The sequence below is a fragment of the Nicotiana tabacum genome, chromosome 7, assembly GCF_000715075.1.
Source record: "Nicotiana tabacum cultivar K326 chromosome 7, ASM71507v2, whole genome shotgun sequence".
NCBI lineage: Eukaryota > Viridiplantae > Streptophyta > Magnoliopsida > Solanales > Solanaceae > Nicotiana > Nicotiana tabacum.
Window position 1 is genome coordinate 42,525,504 of NC_134086.1, and position 21,321 is coordinate 42,546,824.

General features: G+C 33.7%; 2 protein-coding genes across 7 annotated transcripts; both read left to right on the forward strand.

Moving 5' to 3' along the window:
- The first annotated feature begins 13,798 nt into the window (after window positions 1-13,798).
- Window positions 13,799-16,694, forward strand: LOC107777486 (uncharacterized). 6 transcript variants are annotated; one of them, XM_016597516.2, is made up of 10 exons: window positions 13,799-14,046; window positions 14,331-14,452; window positions 14,538-14,670; window positions 14,768-14,809; window positions 14,887-14,980; window positions 15,086-15,210; window positions 15,303-15,519; window positions 15,602-16,124; window positions 16,208-16,279; window positions 16,385-16,694. In XM_016597516.2, exons 2-7 carry the CDS (start codon window positions 14,381-14,383, stop codon window positions 15,515-15,517), a joined length of 681 nt encoding a protein of 226 aa, XP_016453002.1. In that variant the 5' UTR covers window positions 13,799-14,046; window positions 14,331-14,380; the 3' UTR covers window positions 15,518-15,519; window positions 15,602-16,124; window positions 16,208-16,279; window positions 16,385-16,694. The 6 variants fall into 6 exon arrangements, with proteins under 6 accessions (XP_016453002.1, XP_075113268.1, XP_075113270.1 ...); XM_075257167.1 differs by lacking the exon at window positions 13,799-14,046 and having other exon boundaries at window positions 14,083-14,452; window positions 15,602-15,759; window positions 15,830-16,124; XM_075257169.1 differs by lacking the exon at window positions 13,799-14,046 and having other exon boundaries at window positions 14,083-14,452; window positions 15,602-15,759; window positions 16,068-16,124.
- Window positions 16,695-18,933: 2,239 nt separating this feature from the next.
- LOC142162068 (uncharacterized) lies at window positions 18,934-21,270 on the forward strand. The gene is made up of 2 exons (XM_075218373.1): window positions 18,934-19,972; window positions 20,747-21,270. The coding sequence occupies exons 1-2, from the start codon at window positions 18,934-18,936 to the stop codon at window positions 21,268-21,270; spliced, it is 1,563 nt and encodes a 520-aa protein (XP_075074474.1).
- The last annotated feature ends 51 nt before the right edge of the window (window positions 21,271-21,321 follow it).

Below are 21,321 nucleotides of genomic sequence, written 5' to 3' on the forward strand. Positions count from 1 at the left end.
CAAATTTGTGGAGGAAAAATATATGATAAACTCAACTCAGCTCAGCTAAGGGAAGGATTAACTCTACCACCTGCTACCATTCAATTCTCATGTATTAGATTAATTAGTAGAATTTAGAAGTATGCAAAACATAATTAGGAAAAAAAACTTAGTGTTTAAGTTCTATGCTTTATCGTTGTAAATAAAGTATTTACAGAAATAGGTTAATTATTGCGTAAATATAGGTAAATATCTTGATAAACACTAACTGGTAATCTAATCATAATTAGTTAAAGTTCATTAAAAGTATATAGAATATTTACATTGAAAATGTAAATAATTTAAGACCAAGAACTTGGCGGAAGAGAACATAATTTCAGGATCCCTTTAACTGTGGAGACAATTTTATCCATGGTCATTGAACTTTTGTATTTGTTACCCAAAAGTCACTTGTCTTTTTATTGTTACGTAAAAATCATTCAACTTTGTATTCATTACACAAAAGTCATTTTTCTTTCTTTTGTTACACAAAAATCATTTTACTTTGCTCTAGTTATCATAAAAGTCACATTTTTACTTGAAAAGTTTATTATGCCCTTAATGTTATATAAACCTTCATATTTATGTAATACCTTCTATACTATACTATATAATATATTTTTAACTATGTATTTTATTTATAAATAAAATAACTTAATATTATTTTATTTGTTATTTTTATAATATATTTGTATATTTAATTTTTCTTAACTTTAATTTTCAAGATATATTAGTAGCGTTATAAAACAACTTTTTTTCAGCAATTCTTTTTTTTGAATTTAATTGACCGACCAAAGTTAGTCGGTAATTTCCGACCAACTTTGTCGGTATGCCTTTCCAACCTTCAAAATACCGACTACACGTTAATGATCGCGTTTTGGACGGTTATTCATCATTACCGACCAAATTTAGTCGATTGTTTTAGACGGTTTTTCCCAAATTTCTAGTACTGTAATTTCTAAAATAACCAATTGCCCAGTTAAATCCCAAGAAAATATCCCCGGCTATATTCGCATGTAGTACCTAGGGATTTTCCTTCAGATTAACATATAATTTTTTCCTCATTTTCTTTGTTTGTTTACCTGCGAATTTTCTCACAGAAATGTACTTGTTGCTTTATTCCTCCACTAATATATATTAAAGTTACTGAAAAATTTAATAACGCTACTAATATATTTTAAAAATTAACGTTAAGAAAAAATTAAATATACGAATATATTATAAAAATAATAAATAAAATAATATTAAGTTATTTTATTTATAAATAAAATACATAGTTAAAAATATATTATATAGTATATAATATAGAAGGTATTACATAAATATGAAGGTTTATATAATATCAAGGGTATAATAGACTTTTCAAGTAAATATGTGATTTTTGTGATAACTAGAGCAAAGTAAAATGATTTTTGTGTAATAAAAGAAAGAAAAGCGACTTTTGTGTAATGAACACATAGTTGAATGATTTTTACGTAACAAAAAAAAAGGAATTTTTGGGTAACAAACACAAAAGTTCAATAACCATGGATAAAAGTAACTTTAACTATGCAATTAAGTGCAGGTTTTTCTTGATATCTCTTTTAAACAAGCTGCGATCGGCCATTTTATCAATTAAATAATAAATTACAGCTAGCACTTTAACTAGTTTGACTTGTATATACGTATAAAGAATAATTGCATTATCAAATTATTTTTACTTGTTATAGTATCTAATTTATCTTGTTTTTCAGATCATAAATTTTATCTTTTTATAAAAGTTTATTTATAGATATTTTTTGAATGATTTGATTGTGTAAAAAAAAAATTAAAATGCCTCTGCAAATAATAAACTCTAATTCTTGATACAAGCTGGGCCTTCAGGATAATCAGCTGGCATCAGCTCATGTAAAATCATTTGGTGCTTCAATTCGCCTTCCCCTTCTCTAGGGATTTTGTCTGCCATCTCTTGCTTAATTTAGAGATCATCTACAGGCTATATACCAGCTAACTGTTATCTTAAGGATCTTTCAAGGTTTGACCATGAAAAAACAGGATAAAGAAAAACTATATTTTAAGTGACAATAATATTAATTGAGGCAAAAAATCCATACCTGCACTCCAGTTCACAACAAACATTTACGATTAGTGAAAAAGAGAGAGAGAAGAATAAACCTAATTCACCTAAAGTTATTTTAACTTGGTTTGATGCATGTATACGGGTTAATTTTTCTCTTACGACATATTGTATGATATGTTAGCTCCAAATTTTAGGGTACTTTTGCACCATAAATTAAGTTTATTTTATTTATCTTGAGGCCTTACTCGTAAAGTTTTGTTCTTAATTCCGTTGTCGACCCTATTTATGTTTCTATGATGATCCAAAAACACGCTTATTCTTTAGTTGTGAAGTACTGTTAAATGGACCTTGAGCCTAACTCAACCTCAAAAGTCAGCTCAAGAGGTGATGATTGCCCAAGTATATATAAGTGGACCACCCATCCCCTTCATTGCGATGTGGGACTCAACACCCCCTCTCATGCCCAGGATGGGACATCTGGAGCGTGGACAATTATGGAGGCCCAACATGTGGAGCGTGGACAATTATGGGGGCCCAACATCGGAAAATCATGATGGGTCATGCTCTGATACATGTTAAATGGATCTTGGGCCTAACTCAACCCCAAAAACTAGCTCAAGAGGTGATGATTGTCCAAGTCCATTTAAGGAGACCACTCATCCTCACTACTAGAATTCCGGAAAAAAGCGACCAAAGTTGGTCTGCAGCAAAAAACGACCAAAGTTGGTCGCCAAACTAGCGAAAACAATAAAATAAATATTTGAAATAAATTTGCGACCAAGGTTGATCGCTACTTGGTCGCTAATTTAGTCAAACTGTTGATTGGACTGGTCAGACTTGCTTGGTCAAAGGTATACTGAGATTAGCGACCAATGTTGGTCGCTAAAGTGGCACCCACCTACAAAATTTTAATAATTATATTATTATTTTAAAAAAATTATAAAATATAAATATATATAATTTAAAATTGGCGACCAACGTTGGTCGCTAATTAAACGGTCAGCAGAAAGCGACCAACTTTGGTTGCTAAAATGGGACCCAGTTATAAAATTTTAATAAATATATTTTTATTTAAAAAAAATTATAAAATATAAATAAATATAATTCAAACTTAGCGACCAAAGTTGGTCGCTTAATGGAATAGAGACCAACTTTGGTCGCTAATCTGGGGACCCAGTTCTAACGTTTAACAATTATATTATTATTTTAAATATTATATAAAATATAAATAAATCTGATTTAAATTTAGCGACCAAAGTTAAATTCATGTATAATTAGCGACCAAAGTTGGTCTCTATTCAGGTCAACAATGGTCAAAACTAAAAATCACTTTTGTATTTACTATCTAAATAATATAAATGTAAGCCGGTAATACTTTTGTAATACAAGGGATGAATAGTACTACGAAGCGTGCGTATATATATATATATATAGAGAGAGAGAGAGAGAGAGAGAGAGAGAGATTGAGTTCAATTGTGAAAAGAAACAATTCATTGTCTTAGAAGAGGAGCAATACCTAAATAAGAGTACCTAAATTCATGCTTTAAACTATGCATTATACATTTATAAGATAAGAAAAAAGAATTAAAGGGAGGAGTTTATTAATGTATTAATTATGAACTTAAGGTCATATTGGACTTTTAGGATATGAATTGGACTTTTAGTTAACTAAAAAAGATTAGGATATGAATTAACTAATTTAATTTGTTCTTGCTTTATTTATATAGATGGAACATCGTACTTGGATGTACAATAGGAATTATCCTAATCGGCGGGGATTGCGGGAGGATTTTGTAGAAGGGGTTGATGACTTTATTAGACATGCAATGTCACTTCCGCCATACATAAATGAAGGAGTAATTAGGTGCCCTTGTGTTAGGTGCGACTGTATGAAGTTTGGAAAACCGCATTAAGTTAAGGTTCATTTTTATAGTAACGGGTTTATAGCGAATTACTTTGTGTGGACTAATCATGGAGAGATCGATGGTAGCCATGGGATATTTCATAACATGGTTGTTGGTGAAAGTAGTAGGTCGGTGGAGAATACAAATCGTGATTCCAGAATTCATGATATGGTTGTGGATGCCTTTGGAATGCACTTAGGGGGTGAGCCCAATGAAAATGTTGAACAAACTCCTAATGATGAAGCAAAACATTTTTATGAACAGTTAGAGGAAGCTAGTCGTCCACTACGTAAAGGAAGTCCGCACTCTGAGTTGTCTGTTGCAGTTAGATTACTAAGTATCAAATCTGATTGGAATATTTCTCAAGGAGCCATGGACTCTGTCATTGACCTTATGCGTGAACTAGTTGACTCCGGTATCGAATTACCTGGTGATTTCTATAAGGCAAAGAGATTAGTTTCTAAGTTAGGACTTTCGTCAATGAGAATTGATTGTTGTGAAGATGGTTGCATGTTATATTATAAAGATGATGCAAATTTAAGCAGTTCTAAATTTTGCGAAAAGCCTCGTTTCAAGAGGCTTTCCAGCGGGAAGATGGTCGCTATCAAGGCGATGCATTATTTACCTCTTATACCTAGGCTAAAGAGGTTATATGCGTCGATGAGTTCTGCTCCTCATATGAGATGACACTTTGAAAATAGAAGACCACCTGGTGTTATGTGTCATCCTTCAGATGGAGAAGCTTGGAAGCACTTTGATAGGACATATCCAGATTTTGCTAGTGAACCAAGGAACATTCGGTTAGGTTTGTGTGCGGATGGCTTCACGCCTTTTTCTGTATCTGCGGCACCGTATTCATGTTGGCCTGTCTTTCTTATACCTTATAATCTACCACCCGAGTTGTGCATGACTAGTCCATATATATTCTTAAATTGTATTATCCACGGTCCACGTAATCCGAAAAGTTTGATAGATGTATATTTTCAACCTTTGATTAATGAGCTAAAACAATTGTGGTACGATGGTGTTGAAACATATGACATATAAACCAAGCAGAATTTCAATTGGCGTGCTAATTTAATGTGGACAATTAACAATTTTCCTGTGTATGGAATGTTGTCTGGGTAGATGACTGCTGGGAAGCTAGCTTGTCCTTACTGCATAGAAAATAGTAAAGTGTTCACTTTGAAACATGGCCGAAAGCAATCATGGTTTGATTGTCATCGTCAATTCTTGCCTGAGGGTCATGAGTTTAGAAGGATGAAAAATGCATTCAAAAAGAATAAAAAGGAATATGATTATCCACCTCAGATACTTTCAGGTGAGGAAATTTGGGAGAGGGTCCAGAACTTCAGTAAAGTTACTGAAGCTCCACCTTATAGATTCCCCGGATACGGTGTTACTCATAATTGGACCAAACAGAGTATATTTTGGGAGTTGCCTTATTGGAAGGACAATCTTCTCCGTCACAACCTTGATGTCATGCATATTGAGAAGAATTATTTTGACAATTTGTTCAACACAGTGATGGATGTTAAAGGTAAGACAAAGGATAACCCAAAGGCTAGAATGGACTTATAAGAATATTGCAAGCGGCCTGAATTACACTTGCAGACAGCAAACAATGGTAATATATTCAAGCCCAAAGCAAGTTACACATTCACTTTGGAGGAAAGACGGCAGATTTGTGATTGGGTAACGAAATTGAAGATGCCTGAGGGTTATGCGTCGAATTTTGGGGAAAAAGTTGATATGGAGGTAGGGAAGTTGAGCCATTTGAAAAGTCATGACTGTCATGTTTTCATGGAGACTTTAGTGCCTATTGCATTTTGTGGTTTGCCCGAAAGAATCCGGAAACCCATCACAGAGATTAGTTTGTTTTTCAAAGACTTGTGTTCTTCCACACTAAGGGAAGAAAACCTACACCGGATGGATCAGAACATTCATGTAACTTCTTCTAAGATGGAAAAGATATTTCCATGTGGGTTTTTTGATGTGATGGAACACCTTCCAATCCACCTTGTACACGAGGCACGACTTGGAGGGCATGTTCAATGCAGATAGATGTATCCCTTTGAGAGGTAATATTATGTATTTGATGTAATTTTCTGTTTTATTTGAATGTTCTTGGCTAACCTGAAATTATGTAGGACAATTGGCAAATGCAAACAATTTGTTAAGCAGAGGAATAGGATTGAAGGATCTATATGCGAAGCTTATCTTGCAAAGGAAACTGCTCATTTTTGTTCTTACTATTTTGAGAGTAATGTGCCATGTGCTAGGAATAGGCCCAACAGGCACACGGTCGACCTTAGGAATGATCCATTATATCCGCCTATGTCCATATTCAATCAACCAGGCAGATGTTCTAAGGATGTTAGAAAGAGAAGTTTGAGTGATATAGAGTTCAAGTCATCTACACTTCACGTGTTGCTAAATTGTCCCGAAGTTGTACCATTTCTCAAGTAAGTATTGATTTAGTGGTTATCAAAATATAAAAATAACTGTGATTACATCTCAATGCAACTACTAAAAATACTTGATGTGTCACAGTCACTTCGTGGGTCAATTTGGCCATGATGTTGTATATACTAGATTTGATACGTGGTTCAAACAATTTGTAAGTTTCTCCTTAAAATATTCTAACACTATGTAGGTAAACAATGTTTGGAAGTTATGCTAACTTATGAATTTTTTTAACAATATGTAGGTAAATGATCCAAATAATGGTATAAATCAATTTTTGAAAGATATATCTTGGGGACCTGGGGTTGAGGTCACAACAATGTCTAAGTACGTTGTGAATAGTTATAAGTTTCATACAGAGGATTGCTCTAAAAATAAAAATAGCAACAACAGTGGGGTGTGGGTTCAAGGTGGTGATGGCAACCAAGATGGAGATATTGATTATTATGGTGTGCTCAAAGAAATAATAGAACTAGAATATACAGGTTGGCCATATAAGAAATTGATACTCTTTAGATGCAAGTGGTTTGACCCACATCCAACAAGAGGTACAAGAGTACATAATCAATACAACATAATAGAGGTTAATCATACGAGGGAGTATGATCGCTATGATCCTTTCATAATTGCACATAATAATAGGCAAGTGTATTATGTTATTTATTCATTGCGGCGGAATAAGTCCGATTGGTTGGTTGTAATAAAAACTAAGCATGTGGGGTAGGGTGGAAGTCGAGAATGTGTTAGATGTTGCATATCAAAACGACATCTCCAGTGTTGACCAAATAGTGGACGAAGTTTTAGAAAATGATTTGGAATATCCTGAACACATATTGGAAGAAGTTGATATAAATGAAGTAAGAATTATAGAAAACGAGGAAGAAGAATCAACTGATGAAGCTCAAACTAGTGAGGAAGAAGAATTCTCGGACGAGGAACTATACGTCGATGAGCTTTAAAAAGTTAGTTTCTTTAATAACTCTCGTTTATAGCTAGTTTCTTTATATGTTTCAATCTAAATATGTATTATATTATGCAGATGACAGTCAAGGGTCGAGAAAAGGCTAAGAAATCAAAGAGGAGGGTAGAAGATAATCCTCCATCTTTTCCTGCCTCTTCAAAGATGCCTATGACTTTGCCTCCACCCCAGGGCTATTCTGAGCTGCCACAGCATCACCAGCTCTACACCTTCGTGCACACACCAGGTCTTTCGTCACAGGGCCATAGGACTGTACGTACGACATACAGTCCAGCTGCCGCACGACCACGTGGATCGCAGCCATCTGCATCGCATGGATCATATCGATCCATGTCACATCCACATGGATCACAGGCATCAGTGTCACAGCCACTCAGGTCACAGCCACTCGGGTCACAGCTATCAGTGTCACGTCCACTTACGGGCCATACAGCTATGTCGCAGTCACAGGGCTCGCAGCCATCTTCATTTGAAACTCCACCTATTTCAGGCCTTCGCCTGCGAGATACTAGCTCTGACCCCCTTCACCTTCCACACATGCCTCCGATATACATGCTTCGGACGATGATACTGTGATGACGAGGAGGTGCAATATAATCAGTATGGCAGGATCATCATAGTCCCTGAGGGTGATGGGTAAGAGTTATTTGTTATTTTTAAGTTTATTGTTTTGTACAGTTTTACTAAGATATTAATGTATTTTTTTTATTAAATTGCATGTTCATCCCTAGTAATATTACTACAAGGATTATCACCAAAGCCACCAGAAAGCTTTATGATGTCCCTTATGCGTCTTGGAGTGATTTCCCATTCGCGCTGAAGGAGCAAATTTTCAATGACTTTAAGGTATAAATATTCTTTTAAGCAGTACAATTATTTATATTTATGATATTTTCATCTAAATATGTATTATAGAATATAGCTTATATATATATACTTACACTATACTATGCACTAAGTATTAGTACATTAGCTAATATTATATCGAATATAGCTTTTATATATATTCGATAAAAGCTTATATATATATATATATATATTAGCTAATGCACTAATATACTATATACTATATTATAAGCAGTTAATGCACTTAACTTTTAAATAATTATTAGCTAACAAAAGCTAAGTATAATATATCGAATATAGAATTTATGATATTTCCATACAATACTTAACTTTTGAAATACAGAGCAAGTGTGTATGGGAACACCGCTATAGCGTGGATGTGGCTGCAAATTTTCATCTCAAAGCTCGCAAGCGGTTGTCGCATTGTTTCTCCAAAGCTAGAACGTTGAACCAGAAGCCTGGCTAGTTGCTTCAGAATTTATGGGAGGATTTGCAATGGCAATGGCTTACCGCAGAGTTCTTAGAGAAGAGCGAAAAAGGAAAGAAAGCCCGTGCATCTGAGAAGGGAGGATCCTTGCACACTGGAGGTACAATCAGCCTAGGGACAATAAAGAGAAGAATGGTTCGTAATTGCTTAATTTATTTTAATTTTCAAAGTATATCTATTCTGTTTATTAACTAAAATTTATGAGTTTTCAGGAGAAGAAGTTGGGGCGTCCGATGAACCAAGATGAGCTATTCAAGGAGACTCATATTGTAAAGAAGAAGAAAGAGACGGATCAAGAAAGGTGGGTCGAGGGTCGAGCCTCGACTGTACATGTAAGTTTTCACTTTTCATTAAGTATTTTGATTTACTTTTATATAAATTTGAAATACTAATTCAATGTAATTTTTCTTATAGGGTCGCTTCATAGCTAAAGTGGAGGAATTCATACGCAGTCAGCCCCCTAGTGAGTCGGGCGACCCAATCCAACCTTCGGACGAGGATGCTGAAAGAATCTGGATGCAGGCTGCTGGGGGTCCAAAATGGGGGAAGGTATACGGGCTTCCTACTAAGAAATTCCATCGCTATAAGTGTGGAATGCAAGGAATAGGGACATCCTCGCAAGCCGAGCAACTTGATGGGGAGAGCCTCTCCTCTATGCGGGAGACTGTGACAAAGCTCACATCCGAGCTAGAAGCCGCCAAGGAGAGAGAAAAGATTAAAGATGCTCAGTACATTGGCATGCAAGAGCAGATCAAATCTCTCTTAGCTTCTGGCAGTTTTCTGATTCCCCGGTCTCGTGACTCATCGCCAGAAGCTCGCCTTCCCCGTGCTCATTCCTCCCGTCCTCTCCGTGATTGTTCTTCCCATCCTAGACAAGTACACCCTTTTGGATACCGTCTTGGTGAAAGTTCATCAAACGGTGATGATAATGATGTACAAAACAATCCTTGACTTTTATACACTTTTAACTAGACAAATACAATCGATTTTCGAATGGACTTGTAATAACAATTAACTTAGTTTGATTAGCTTAATGTGTTACTTCTATTGAACTTTATAGTTTGTTAGTTTTAATGTTGTTGTTGTTTATTGTTGTTGTTGTTGGCATAAAATGCCTATTTAGGATTTTTGGTAAGCTGGCAGGCGGTGTAGCTGCCAATACAGGCATTTTCTACCAAAAATATACCAAGAAAAGCGACCAACTTTGGTCGCTAGTTGGTCGCTTTTCTCTGGAAAAAAAAACAAATTTCTGGTAAATGGCACAACCTTTGTCGCCATTGAACCCAGATTTTTCAAAAAGCGACCAAAGTTGGTCGCCATTCCATTTAAAAAAAAAATAATTTCTGAAAATATAGCAACCAACGTTGGTTGCCTACAATTAAAAAATAATTAATTCTTCCATTTGGCGATCAACTTTGGTCGCTTATTTTAAAAAAAATTAAAAAAATTAATACTAAAGCGACCAACTTTGCTCTCTAATATCCAGATTTTAAAAAATAATATTTTCTTTTTAGACCAAAGTTGGTCGCTTTTTTTTTATTAATAATAAATAAATAAAACGTAATTTACCTGTGGAGACCAATTTTGGTTGTCAAATTTATATTATTAAAATAATAAGGCGACCAAAGTTGGTCGCTTTTTTCTTTACCGGAATATTTGGTCCCTAAGGTAAAAAGACCAGCTTAATATCGACCAGGTTTGTTTGATCACTTTGTGGCCAATAAGCGACCAACTTTGGTCGCTTTTCCTGGTCGCAAATTAGCGGATTTCTATTAGTGCTCCTTCATTGTCAATGTGGGACTTAACAAGTACTAAGATAATAATACGAGTAATAAATGAGAATAACCAAGAGATCACTATGAAATATATGTTTGGGAAGTTAGCAAATTATGCATGATCTCCGGAAATAGGTGTATGTAATGTAAGGGATGAAAATGCTTGTGTTATACTTCATATAAGATGCTCCCTTCATCAACAATATCCGCCACAATTCGTTAACTAAAGATAATAATTACTCCTATTTAGAAGTGAAAGGAAAAACATTACTTATACGTGACTATTTTTTTTAATTCCAAATTATAGAAACATGTAATCAAGAAAATTAATGTCAAAGTTTTGTCACTTTCGAGTTGAAAACCATATGCAACACACTTATTTCCAAAATAGTATAGGAAGCATTTAAAGTCATAAAATGAGATTCAACATTTCTCTTTCGAATTAAATAATTTAGATGTGTAGCCTATTAAACTGTTGGCTGAAATGTATACGCTCAATAAAAGTGGACATAATGATATGAATAGAATCTTCAGCAATTTTAACTTTTCCCCTTTCATATACGCCTATTGACGGTTTTATACCATTAACCTATATTAGTTATAATCGTACTGAATATTGCGAAAAATTGGGACTTAGACATTCTACTTTTATAAAGCTAGTAGCAATACAATTATTATTTACCTTAAAAATAGATTTTTTTTAAAGGAGGACAACTTCGAATTGAAATTACATTATTTTGACCTTTAATGAGAACCATATTTGTAAATGTCCATTTTTTTTGGCTAAAAGTTGCATGCCTTGAAGTATAAGACTTTATTAAATAATAAATGCAGAAAATTCGTACTTAGTTCTCAACTCCTAAGCAGGGGTGGAGCTAGAGTGTAGCCAACGGGTTCGGCCGAACCCAGTAGTTTTGGTTCGAACCCTGTATTTATCTTAAAAAATCCATTGAATATGTATAAATTATTAATTTAGAATCCAATAACTTAAAACGATTAAAATTTCGAACCCATAAGCTTGAAATTCTGGCTCCGCCTCTGCTCCTAAGAGATGCTTCCCCTATCACTTTTCAACTCTTGAATATAATGAACCAAGAATGTTATCTTTTCTAGAAGGTAAAACTAAATAGCATTATTTTCTTTAACTATATATTTTTTATTTCTTTTTCAAACTATTATTCTTTTTTTTCTAGAAAGGGTTGCTAAATTAAGGCTGCTTTACCTCGGAATCTGATCTTTGATCGGCAAGCAATTCAAGTTACAAATCAAAATGTCCAAGGAGAGAAAGGCGGCGTTTGGTCGATCAAACAGACTGTATAAGTTCATGTTAGAATTAAAATTAGCCCTTAATTTGAGTTTAACGATAAAATCTTTTCACTTTTTCCTAATCAAAAAATAGAAGATCGAGCACCTCTTTTCTCGAAGTTGTGGGCAGGTGAGGATTCAGGATTTAAATTTTATGGGTTCAGTTTTTAAGATTTTTAGTATTGAACTCATTATACTGTAAAATTATAAGTTCAAATCTAATACTTGTGGAGATTTTAGTAAATTTTTACATATAAATTCGTACTCCTTATCCAAATCAATTGAATTCGTAGCCGAAAGGTTACATCCGCTTCTGGTTGTGGCTTTGTTTCTCTGAGTTCCTTCTGATCGTGTTCTTGAATCTTGATCCAATATAGAGACATGATTTGTTTGTTATACTTTTCTTGACTCGTTTAGAAATAACCAGTTCATACTAGGGTTATTGAAGCATCACTAAGGGAACTGTAATGAATTTGGATATTTGGGGTTATGAAGGTGTAATTGGAACAAATATTATGTTTTGTGGCTTAATTATGCTAGTAGTAGTAAACTTTACATAATGATGTCACATGATATCACAAAGTACTTTTTCTCGACAAAAATGGTGAAAGCGAGTTAAAAAATTGCTGACATGATAAAGTTCCTAGTCCCTATCTTTAGATAGTCATATTGTATGAATACGATGACCAAAATTTAAAGATAAGGCATGGGAATTGATATTAACTATTTGTCTTCCGTAATGTGAACAAATCTGTGTCAAAAGCCCCAGAAATTGAAAGGTTGACCAGAATATGTGGCCCATGGTCAACCACGACTTATAATGACAAACTAATTGAACGTGGGAGAAAGAACCCTTCATCTATAGTATAAGTATCATTTAATTACAATCGTTTGTTAATTACTACTATCTTATTTTTTTTCCAACTAATTACTATCTTATGAACATACCCTAAATTTGTCTCCTTCCATAAAGAGCTTAATTGGAGACTCTTAATAAGAAGTACTATAATTTTTTTATATTTTCTCAAAATGAGTGATATTTCATAATAAATCCACATAATACAAAAATATTATGTACTCCCTCCAGTCACTTTTACTTGGCACCTTTTGACTTTTCACGTCCCTTAAGAAATAATAAATGAAGTGTATAATTTACTATGATACTCAGATTAATTGATGCATATTTTATTGGATTTGAGAAAATAATTTGAAATGAGTAATAAATACTATGGGTAAAACATGAAAAAATTTGTTGTCTTCTCTTGATATGCGTAAAGTGCCAAGTAAAAGTGAACATATATTTTTAGTATACATGCCAAGTAAAAGTGACCGGAGGGAGAGAGTACTTCATTTTGATATAATAATTTTGCTTTAAAATATTTTACTTTGAAATAAAAAGAGACCAGAAGTCTTTTCTTACCTTTTTTTTTTGTCAAATTTACCCTTACTTTGCTAATTGGTTAGTATTAATCGTTTAACAAAATATAGGAAATGTTAGGCAAATATTATTATTCTTAATGCTAGTAATTATAGGATATTGTAGAAGAATCTCAAAGAATATACAATACAGATAGATAGTAAACAAAAATTTAGAACCACAACATTAATATTTAAAAAAAGGTCATTAGCAATTCAACCACAACATCTGAGATTTGTTGAATGTTAATTTTGGAGCCTAATTGATTTGATATATATACAAAAATAACCCCCAAAAAAGAAACAAATATGAGGTTTTTATAAATGTTATATTGGGGTTTCCGCACTGAGATGCAATATATTGTCCCTTTCTGGCCGTTGTGCTGCATTTAAGTGAAGTTTGTTCATCTTCTCTCTTGCCTCTTCATTTAATGCACCAACTTGCTCTATTCACTGTGCATTTTTATAGGTGTGGTATCCGGGTCAGTGTGGTATCCGAGTCAATTTACGCACATCTATATATATATATATATATATATATTTGGAAATTGGCCAGCTGATGTGGCATGCCTGTATAGCCAGCTTTCAGATTTATCTTTTTTCTAATTTTTTTTGAATTTTTCCTGTTATTTCACTCCTTCACTCCATTTATTTGTAAAAGTTATTTATTAGCCCACTACTAAAAATAATAAATGCTACTAAACAGGCCCAATAGCCGTTTTGTTTTATCCTTACACAATAAAAGTGCACATGTACGAACTCTTCCCTCAAAGGTCAGAGCTTCATCTAAGGTAAAATTCCAAGTCTTTCTTCAGTTCATGGCGTGGTATAGCCGTTTAATTTTTCCAACTATCTTCTCCTAATAATTCTCCATTCATCCTCATAATTTCTAATTACAATGATATTTAATGTGTATTAATTTCTGATTATTAAATTGATGATTAATCTTGTGTCTACTGATACTCTATTTTGATAAACTATATATAGATGGTGATGACTGTTGTTCATACTGTAACTTGCTTGCTTTCTCTTACTTCTCATTATTTTCTTAGAATGGTATATTCTTTTCTTTCAGAGTTGGGTCTTCGGAGGGATGATTGGTTGATAAGGGTTAGAATTTGTAGAATGTGGGATTCTTTTAATCCCAAGAAAAATGGAGAGTTAATTGGCTTGGATATGATCTTTATTGACGAAAAGGTACATATATGATTCTTAATCTTTTATATGTAGATTCTCTTTGTAGCTTTTAACCTCAAAATACTTAACTCTTTTCTTTTATCAGGAAAATTTGATGCATGCTACAATCAACAAGAAACTATATAACAAGTTTAAGGATAAGTTGACTGAAGGTTCTTTGTCTGTTATCAAGAACTTCAAAGTTGTTGAAAGTAGTGGTGGATATAGGCCTATTGAAAGTAATTTTAAAATTAATTTCTTACTTAAAACTGCCGTCAAGAGTCTAGAAGAAGATATTGTTAGTATTCCTAAATGGATTTCAGTTTATCACATCAGATATGATCGACTCAAGGGTGAACAATAACACTGTGTTATCAGGTATATTCATTATAATTTTTGCTATCTTTTTTTTAAATATCCATGTGATTCTTAAATAACTACTTTATGCTCTTCAGTTGAAAATGTGGTGGGCTGTTTGTGCGGAGTTGGAGACATGGAGATTGTTGGCTCGAGGTGGAAAAAAAGGGACATTCAAATTGTTACTGATTAGTGAGTCGCTTTTCATTTTATGTTTGTTTAATTTGTAAATCCTCCGGAACTTTCATTTCCTATTATGTTTCAATGCCTCTTCCTCAATCCATATTTCTGTTGTAGTTCTGACAAAGCAAAAATTACTTTATGGGAAGAATTTGGTGAGAAATTCAATCCTTATTTGTACAAGAATGATTCTGGCATGTATATCGTGATAGTAACCGCTACAGCAGTTAAAGAATTCCGTGGTAATTGTTTTAGATTTAATGATTAAAGTTATATACTCTGTTACTTTGAATATTAGAATAAAACTATTCATTATTGCATTCATTATCAATAGGTGAGGTTAGCTTCGCCACCAGCTACGCAAGCAAAATATATATAAATCTCAATGTAGACTACATAACTTCTTTGATCCAAATGTTTGCAACCGTCTCTGCTGGAGTACAAACTATTGAACGTTCTAATGTTAATAGCATTCCGATTGAGGAAGAGATGTCTTTTAATAAGATGAACATCAAGGAGTTGTTGGATTGCGACTGGGTCCTGAATTAGAGGTTCTTTCACTATTTTGCTTCTTAAGTTTTCTGTTTCTCAAAATTGTAATATGCTTCTAATACATAATTTTTTAAATGGTAGGAATACATTGTTACCATGAGGGGAGAGATTACAAAAATAGACAACCATTTTGGTTGGTACTATATTTCATGCAATGCATGCTCAAAGAAGATCGAAGCTGAAAATAGTGTCTATAATTGCCATATTTGTAACAAAGAATGCAAGTTTCCTTTGGTGAAGTAAGGAACCAATCTCTAATGTGAATTTGATTCATGTTATTATTTAAACTAACTTATTATGTAAATCAAGGTATAAGATACACCTAAAAGTCAAAAATAAAACTGGGGAGAGCAGTGTTGTCCTATTTAATCTTGTTGCAGAGAAGCTACTTGATACATCAACCCACAAGTTGTTAAACAGGCTGCCATTAGATAACAATGATGTACCTATCCAAATCCAAAGCCTTTGCAAAAAAGAATTTATTTTCAAGCTAAAATTAAACAATTATAATTTGCAAGAGGGGCTTGAAAATTTTACCGTATCAAAGGTTTTCGTTCCAGTTGAGAATTTGGAAATACAATACCAATCGAGGAAAGATAAGAAGGTACTGTGTATATGAAACTTTTAATCCATAATTATATTGGACTTTCATATATATATATATATAAGTTTTTGTTGTTTTTGCAGGGAAAAAGCTTATTGGAGGATGAAAATGAACCAAAGGAGCAGAAGACAAAAAGATTAATTAAAAAAAAAAAGGTAAGCTGCTTTACAATGTAATAGGTATGTGAATAAACTATCTTTTTCAGATTTAAAATTGGACATGTTTAATAGGTATGTGAACTTTTCTTTTAAACCAAACAGGCTGCTGATGTCTCATTCGATAACTTGGAAGACTCTGATGAAGATCAACATGTCAATGATGGGTTAAGAATAGAAAGAGAAGAAACATAATCATAGACGACGATGAATTTAGTGATGAAGATACCAACAAATCAAATAGTAGAGTCTTTAGTGTTGGTTATAGCATATTGTGTGTGCTTAAATAAAACTATTTGGTCCTCTTTTTAGCTTTTTGTTTGGTTGTTTGTAAGACTGTGAAGAACCCTGTCAAAGTTGTTGGTCATTCACACCACTTTAGAATATGAAAAGTGCTGGCTTCTTCACTGAAAAACTTGAGCTCGGTTTGTCAACTATGTCCTGAAGTTTATTTTGATTTGATTTCTACCTCTTTGTTATGGTACCATAGTAGTTTCTTGCAGATATAATCCATTTATTAGATTGGTAACTTATATTTTCGGTGCAATGACGGTTAAATTGGAAACTCATGGTTTTGGAGCGAATGTTGCCGCTTCTCCTTCAATTTAGGTGTATTGAATTCATCAAGAAAACATAATTACTGTACGTGATGGATAAAGTCTCTTGATGAAACAATCCTTTGATAATTTATTTACTTCGTCTATTTTTTGTCCCAAAGCGAAAAACCAGTTTAAGAGTTGAATAATTAGTAAAACTTAGTATAACTCTGTCCCCAAAGCTAATAGTCACTTAATTGAAATGCACATTTCAAATTGCATCCATTAACCAAGTCAAAAGAGACACAACAAAACAATGTTGATATTTATATGATTCTGAAATGAGGATTGAATTCTTCAGTAAAATTGATGAGCACCAATTCATAGGCCGGCGAGAAGCTTCTCCCCTGCTCAACCAACAAATAATATAAATACTCTATCATATAAGACAACAACAACAAGCGTACTTAACAAGTGGAATGGCCATAGACTGGAAAGAAAAGTTAGAATTAGCAGAAGAGTAATGGCAGTTGTAAATGCAACGTCGACGTCGATATCAGAAAATGAAAAAGAATCGAGCTTTAACAGAATTTTGTTTTCTGGTGAAGCAGCCTAGGAATGTACTTTTTGGTAGGCAGTAGAATTTAGTGGATATGGGCTCAGCTGCTGTGGTTGTTGCTATGCATTTGCTCTATCAATTTGCACCCTTTAACTTTAATTAGGCTGCTATTGGAATTGCATTTAACATAAAGGCATAACAACGCAAAAGAAAATAATAATCTATATAGATTTCAACTACAACATATAACCATCACATGATTCACAATTAAGAAGATATTTATGATACACCACTAAATCCCTCAACCTCACGTCAACTGTTACTTTTGTACCACCAAATCTTTAACGGTACTCTCCTACTAAATAACAAAAAGACAAATCCCTAATTCTTTTTTTTTATTTTCCTTATACCAGATTATACTCATCTTCTTCAAACTCTTCAACCAACCAAACATGCATTCTGTTTTCTCTAGAAGTTCAAGCATTAGCACATCCAAGGAAGGTGTGTATTTTGTTTAAACTATCTTACAAAACATAACACATAAGCAAATTCGTTCACTATACCCCATTTAATTCCAATTCCAATTTCATCACCAGGTTAGTTCACTTTAGATTTGCACTTCCAATATTCATATCTTCTATTTATATCATATTCTTTTTCATGAATATTCTCTTTTACATGTTATTTTGATATATTTTACTCTTTCAAAATTTCATAGCAGATTAAATGGAATTGGTATCTGCTACTGTTAAAGAATTTAGTGCGTCAGTGAATATTCCGTTAGAGATTACCCTACTACAGCAGCTTTTGCCAGTTTTAGCTCGGCAAGAAAGGATGTTAAAAATAAAATTGAAGAGATTTTCATCAACAGTACAATGCAACCGAAAGAACGAGGAATTAAGTGTAATCAGAAATTGTAGATTCAAGTTTGCGAGAATAAAGCGAAAAGTCTCATTAGTTGAAAAGAAATACAAGTATCACCCAAGAAAGAAAATAGTTCTGTTTCTATACTTGGTGAGAAGATTCACAAAATTTATGAAGTTAATCAACTTCGAAGGGAGACATGTGTTGCCTCAAAAAATGGTATGTTATTCTTTACCAAGCTTTATTCCTTAACAATAGTGCCAAAGTTGTTACTTTTAATTTTTGTTGATGTGGAAAGATAGAAAAATCGCATCATAATCTAAGTATAGCATACTTATATTGATATTACAAAATTTGAACTTGACAGGTCATTATGCAACAACTTGGAATTTTGGCCCCCCTACGTACACATGCCAATATTGTGGTGCTATTTTGTGGTATGAAAAACGAACAAGAAAAAATACACAGACATCATACCCTAAATTCTCATTGTGTTGTTCGGAAGGCTGCGTACGGCTACCGTTACTGACTGAACCACCACACTATCTCAAATATCTTTTGGGAACAGTTTCTGGACAACTAGGTATCAACTTTCGAAAAAATATCAGGGCTTATAACTCGATGTTCGCATTCACATATATAGGGGGCGAATTGATGGATCTATTAATCGTTCGAAGGGGCCGTATGTTTTCAGGATGAGCGGTCAGAATTACCATCACATAGGCTCTTTGCTACCAGAAATTGGGAAGAAGCCACAGTTTGCTCAGCTTTATATATACGACACTGAAAATGAGATAAGTAACAGAATGAGTTGGCTGTTGCAAGAAGATATTGATCCCAAGGTTGTTCATGAATTATTTCAAATGTTAGATGAGCATAACATTTTGGTAAAAACATTTAGGATGGCTAGGGATAGATATAGAGAGCATCCAGAATCTGTGTTCCGTCTACGGCTACTATCTGATAGGACAAGAGATGGTCAACAATACAATATACCCACAGCCTCTGAAGTTGCAGGATTAATCGTTGGTGATCTTACTGAAGAAAACTTCAAACGAGATGTTATTGTAGAACATCGGAAAAAGGGACTTCAAAGAATCACAGATTTACACCCAAGTTTCATGTCTATGACATACCCATTAATACACCCATATGGCGAAGACGGATATAGACTAGGAATTCTTTTGGCATACGTAAACAACAGAAATTCCAAGCGAGAAAAATTAACAATGAGACAATTCTATTGTTTCACGATACAACAAAGACTTAATGAGGTACAAACTCTTCTACTAGCAGGCAGACTATTGCAGCAGTACATCATTGACGGTTACATGGCAATAGAAGAAGAAAGATTCAGCTATATCCGAAATAATCAAAAAAACCTCAGAGTTGTTCTTTCCGCTGGATTAATGGATGTTGTTCTTAGAGGTGATTCTGATTGTTCAATGGTAGGAAAAACTATTATATTGCCTTCATCACACACTGGGGGACTCCGATATAGGGCACAAAACTATCAAGATGCCATGGCAATTTGTAGGTGGGCTGGATATCCGGATTTTTTCCTTACTTTCACTTGCAACCCAAAGTGGCCAGAAATAAATAAAATGCTCCGCTTAAGTAACCAAGAGGGGGATGATAGCCGAGTTGACATCATATGCAGAGTTTTTCAAATAAAATTGTTCCAGCTAATGCAAGATTTGAAAAGGCAACAACACTTTGGGAAAATAATCGCCTGTAAGTTCCTCATCATTACATACTCATTGCAGGCATCACTCATCTATCAATAAATTAGCATGAAATGAGTATTAGTAATATGTCTTTTTTGCAGTTAAATCTGTATCATGAAAACAAATTTTATTTTATCCTAAAGGATTTATGTTTTTAGACATTTCACTATGATTAAACCTCCCCTTGCATATATATAATAATATATGGCCATCTTTGACCTTAATAATATGTTTGTTTACTTTTATCTTTAATTTGTTTGCTTTATCCTTCTCAAGTACGAAGAAATGTATTCTCAATAGATTCACAACAAAAAACAAAATTAAGGTTTGATTTAGTTAACAGAATTATAAGTCTTCGTAATAAACTATTAATAGGAATTTAAAAGTACTACTTTGATGAATATTTAAAAAGAAAGTCAGCTTTATATTCTAAATAAATGATGGTATGATTATTAATTTACTTCCATCCTAACTATCACCATATACCATTAATTCTGTAGGTCTATATACAATTGAGTTTCAGAAAAGAGGACTGCCTCACGCACATATACTGCTCTTCATGCATCCCACATTAAAGAGCCCCTCCACAGACCATATTGATAAATTAATAGTAGCAAAAATACCTGATCTGGAGGTTGATCCTGACGGTTATAATGCCATCAAGAACTTCATATGCACGGACCCTGTGGAGAACTCAATCGCCATTGCCCATGTATGAAGCAAGGAAAGTGTACCAAGCATTTTCCGAAAAAATTCAACGATCGAACAACTTTTGATGCAGATGGATTTCCAATTTATAAGAGAAGGAACACAGGTACTCAGGTCAAGAAAAATGGTGTCTTATTAGACAACAGATATGTCGTACCTTACAATAGGAATTTGATTGTCAAATTTGATGCAAATATAAATGTTGAGCTATGCAATTACTCAACGTCGGTGAAGTACCTGTTCAAATATGTCAATAAAGGATCCAATAGAGCAACAACAACTGTAGAATGTACAGATACCGGTGTAGAAATTGATGAGATTAAAAGATATCTAGACTGCAGATACATATCAGCTATAGAAGCTTGCTGGAGGATCTTTAAATTTGGCATACACCACAGAGAGCCATCAGTTGAGCGATTGCCATTTCATTTAGAAGGACAAAATTCAATAATATTCGAAGAAGAAAGGCGAGCAGAAAGTGTTCTTAGTACACCAGGCATTGAAGTAACAAAATTCACGGAATGGTTTGAGGCAAACAAAAAATACACTGAGGCACGAGAGCTCACATATTCTGATTTTCCTACACATTTTGTCTGAAATTCAAGAGACAAAACTTGGACCAAAAGGAGAAATGGCAACGTAGTTGGT

Coding starts and splice junctions, on each gene's coding strand:
- LOC107777486 (XM_075257166.1), top strand. CDS start 14,243: ATGGTGATGACTGTTGTTCATACTGTAACTTGCTTGCTTTCTCTTACT. Junction 14,981..15,085: donor ATTCAAATTGTTACTGATTA/GTGAGTCGCTTT, acceptor TTTCTGTTGTAG/TTCTGACAAAGCAAAAATTA. Junction 15,211..15,302: donor AGCAGTTAAAGAATTCCGTG/GTAATTGTTTTA, acceptor CATTATCAATAG/GTGAGGTTAGCTTCGCCACC.
- LOC142162068 (XM_075218373.1), top strand. CDS start 18,934: ATGAGCGGTCAGAATTACCATCACATAGGCTCTTTGCTACCAGAAATT. Junction 19,973..20,746: donor CTTTGGGAAAATAATCGCCT/GTAAGTTCCTCA, acceptor CTTTTGATGCAG/ATGGATTTCCAATTTATAAG.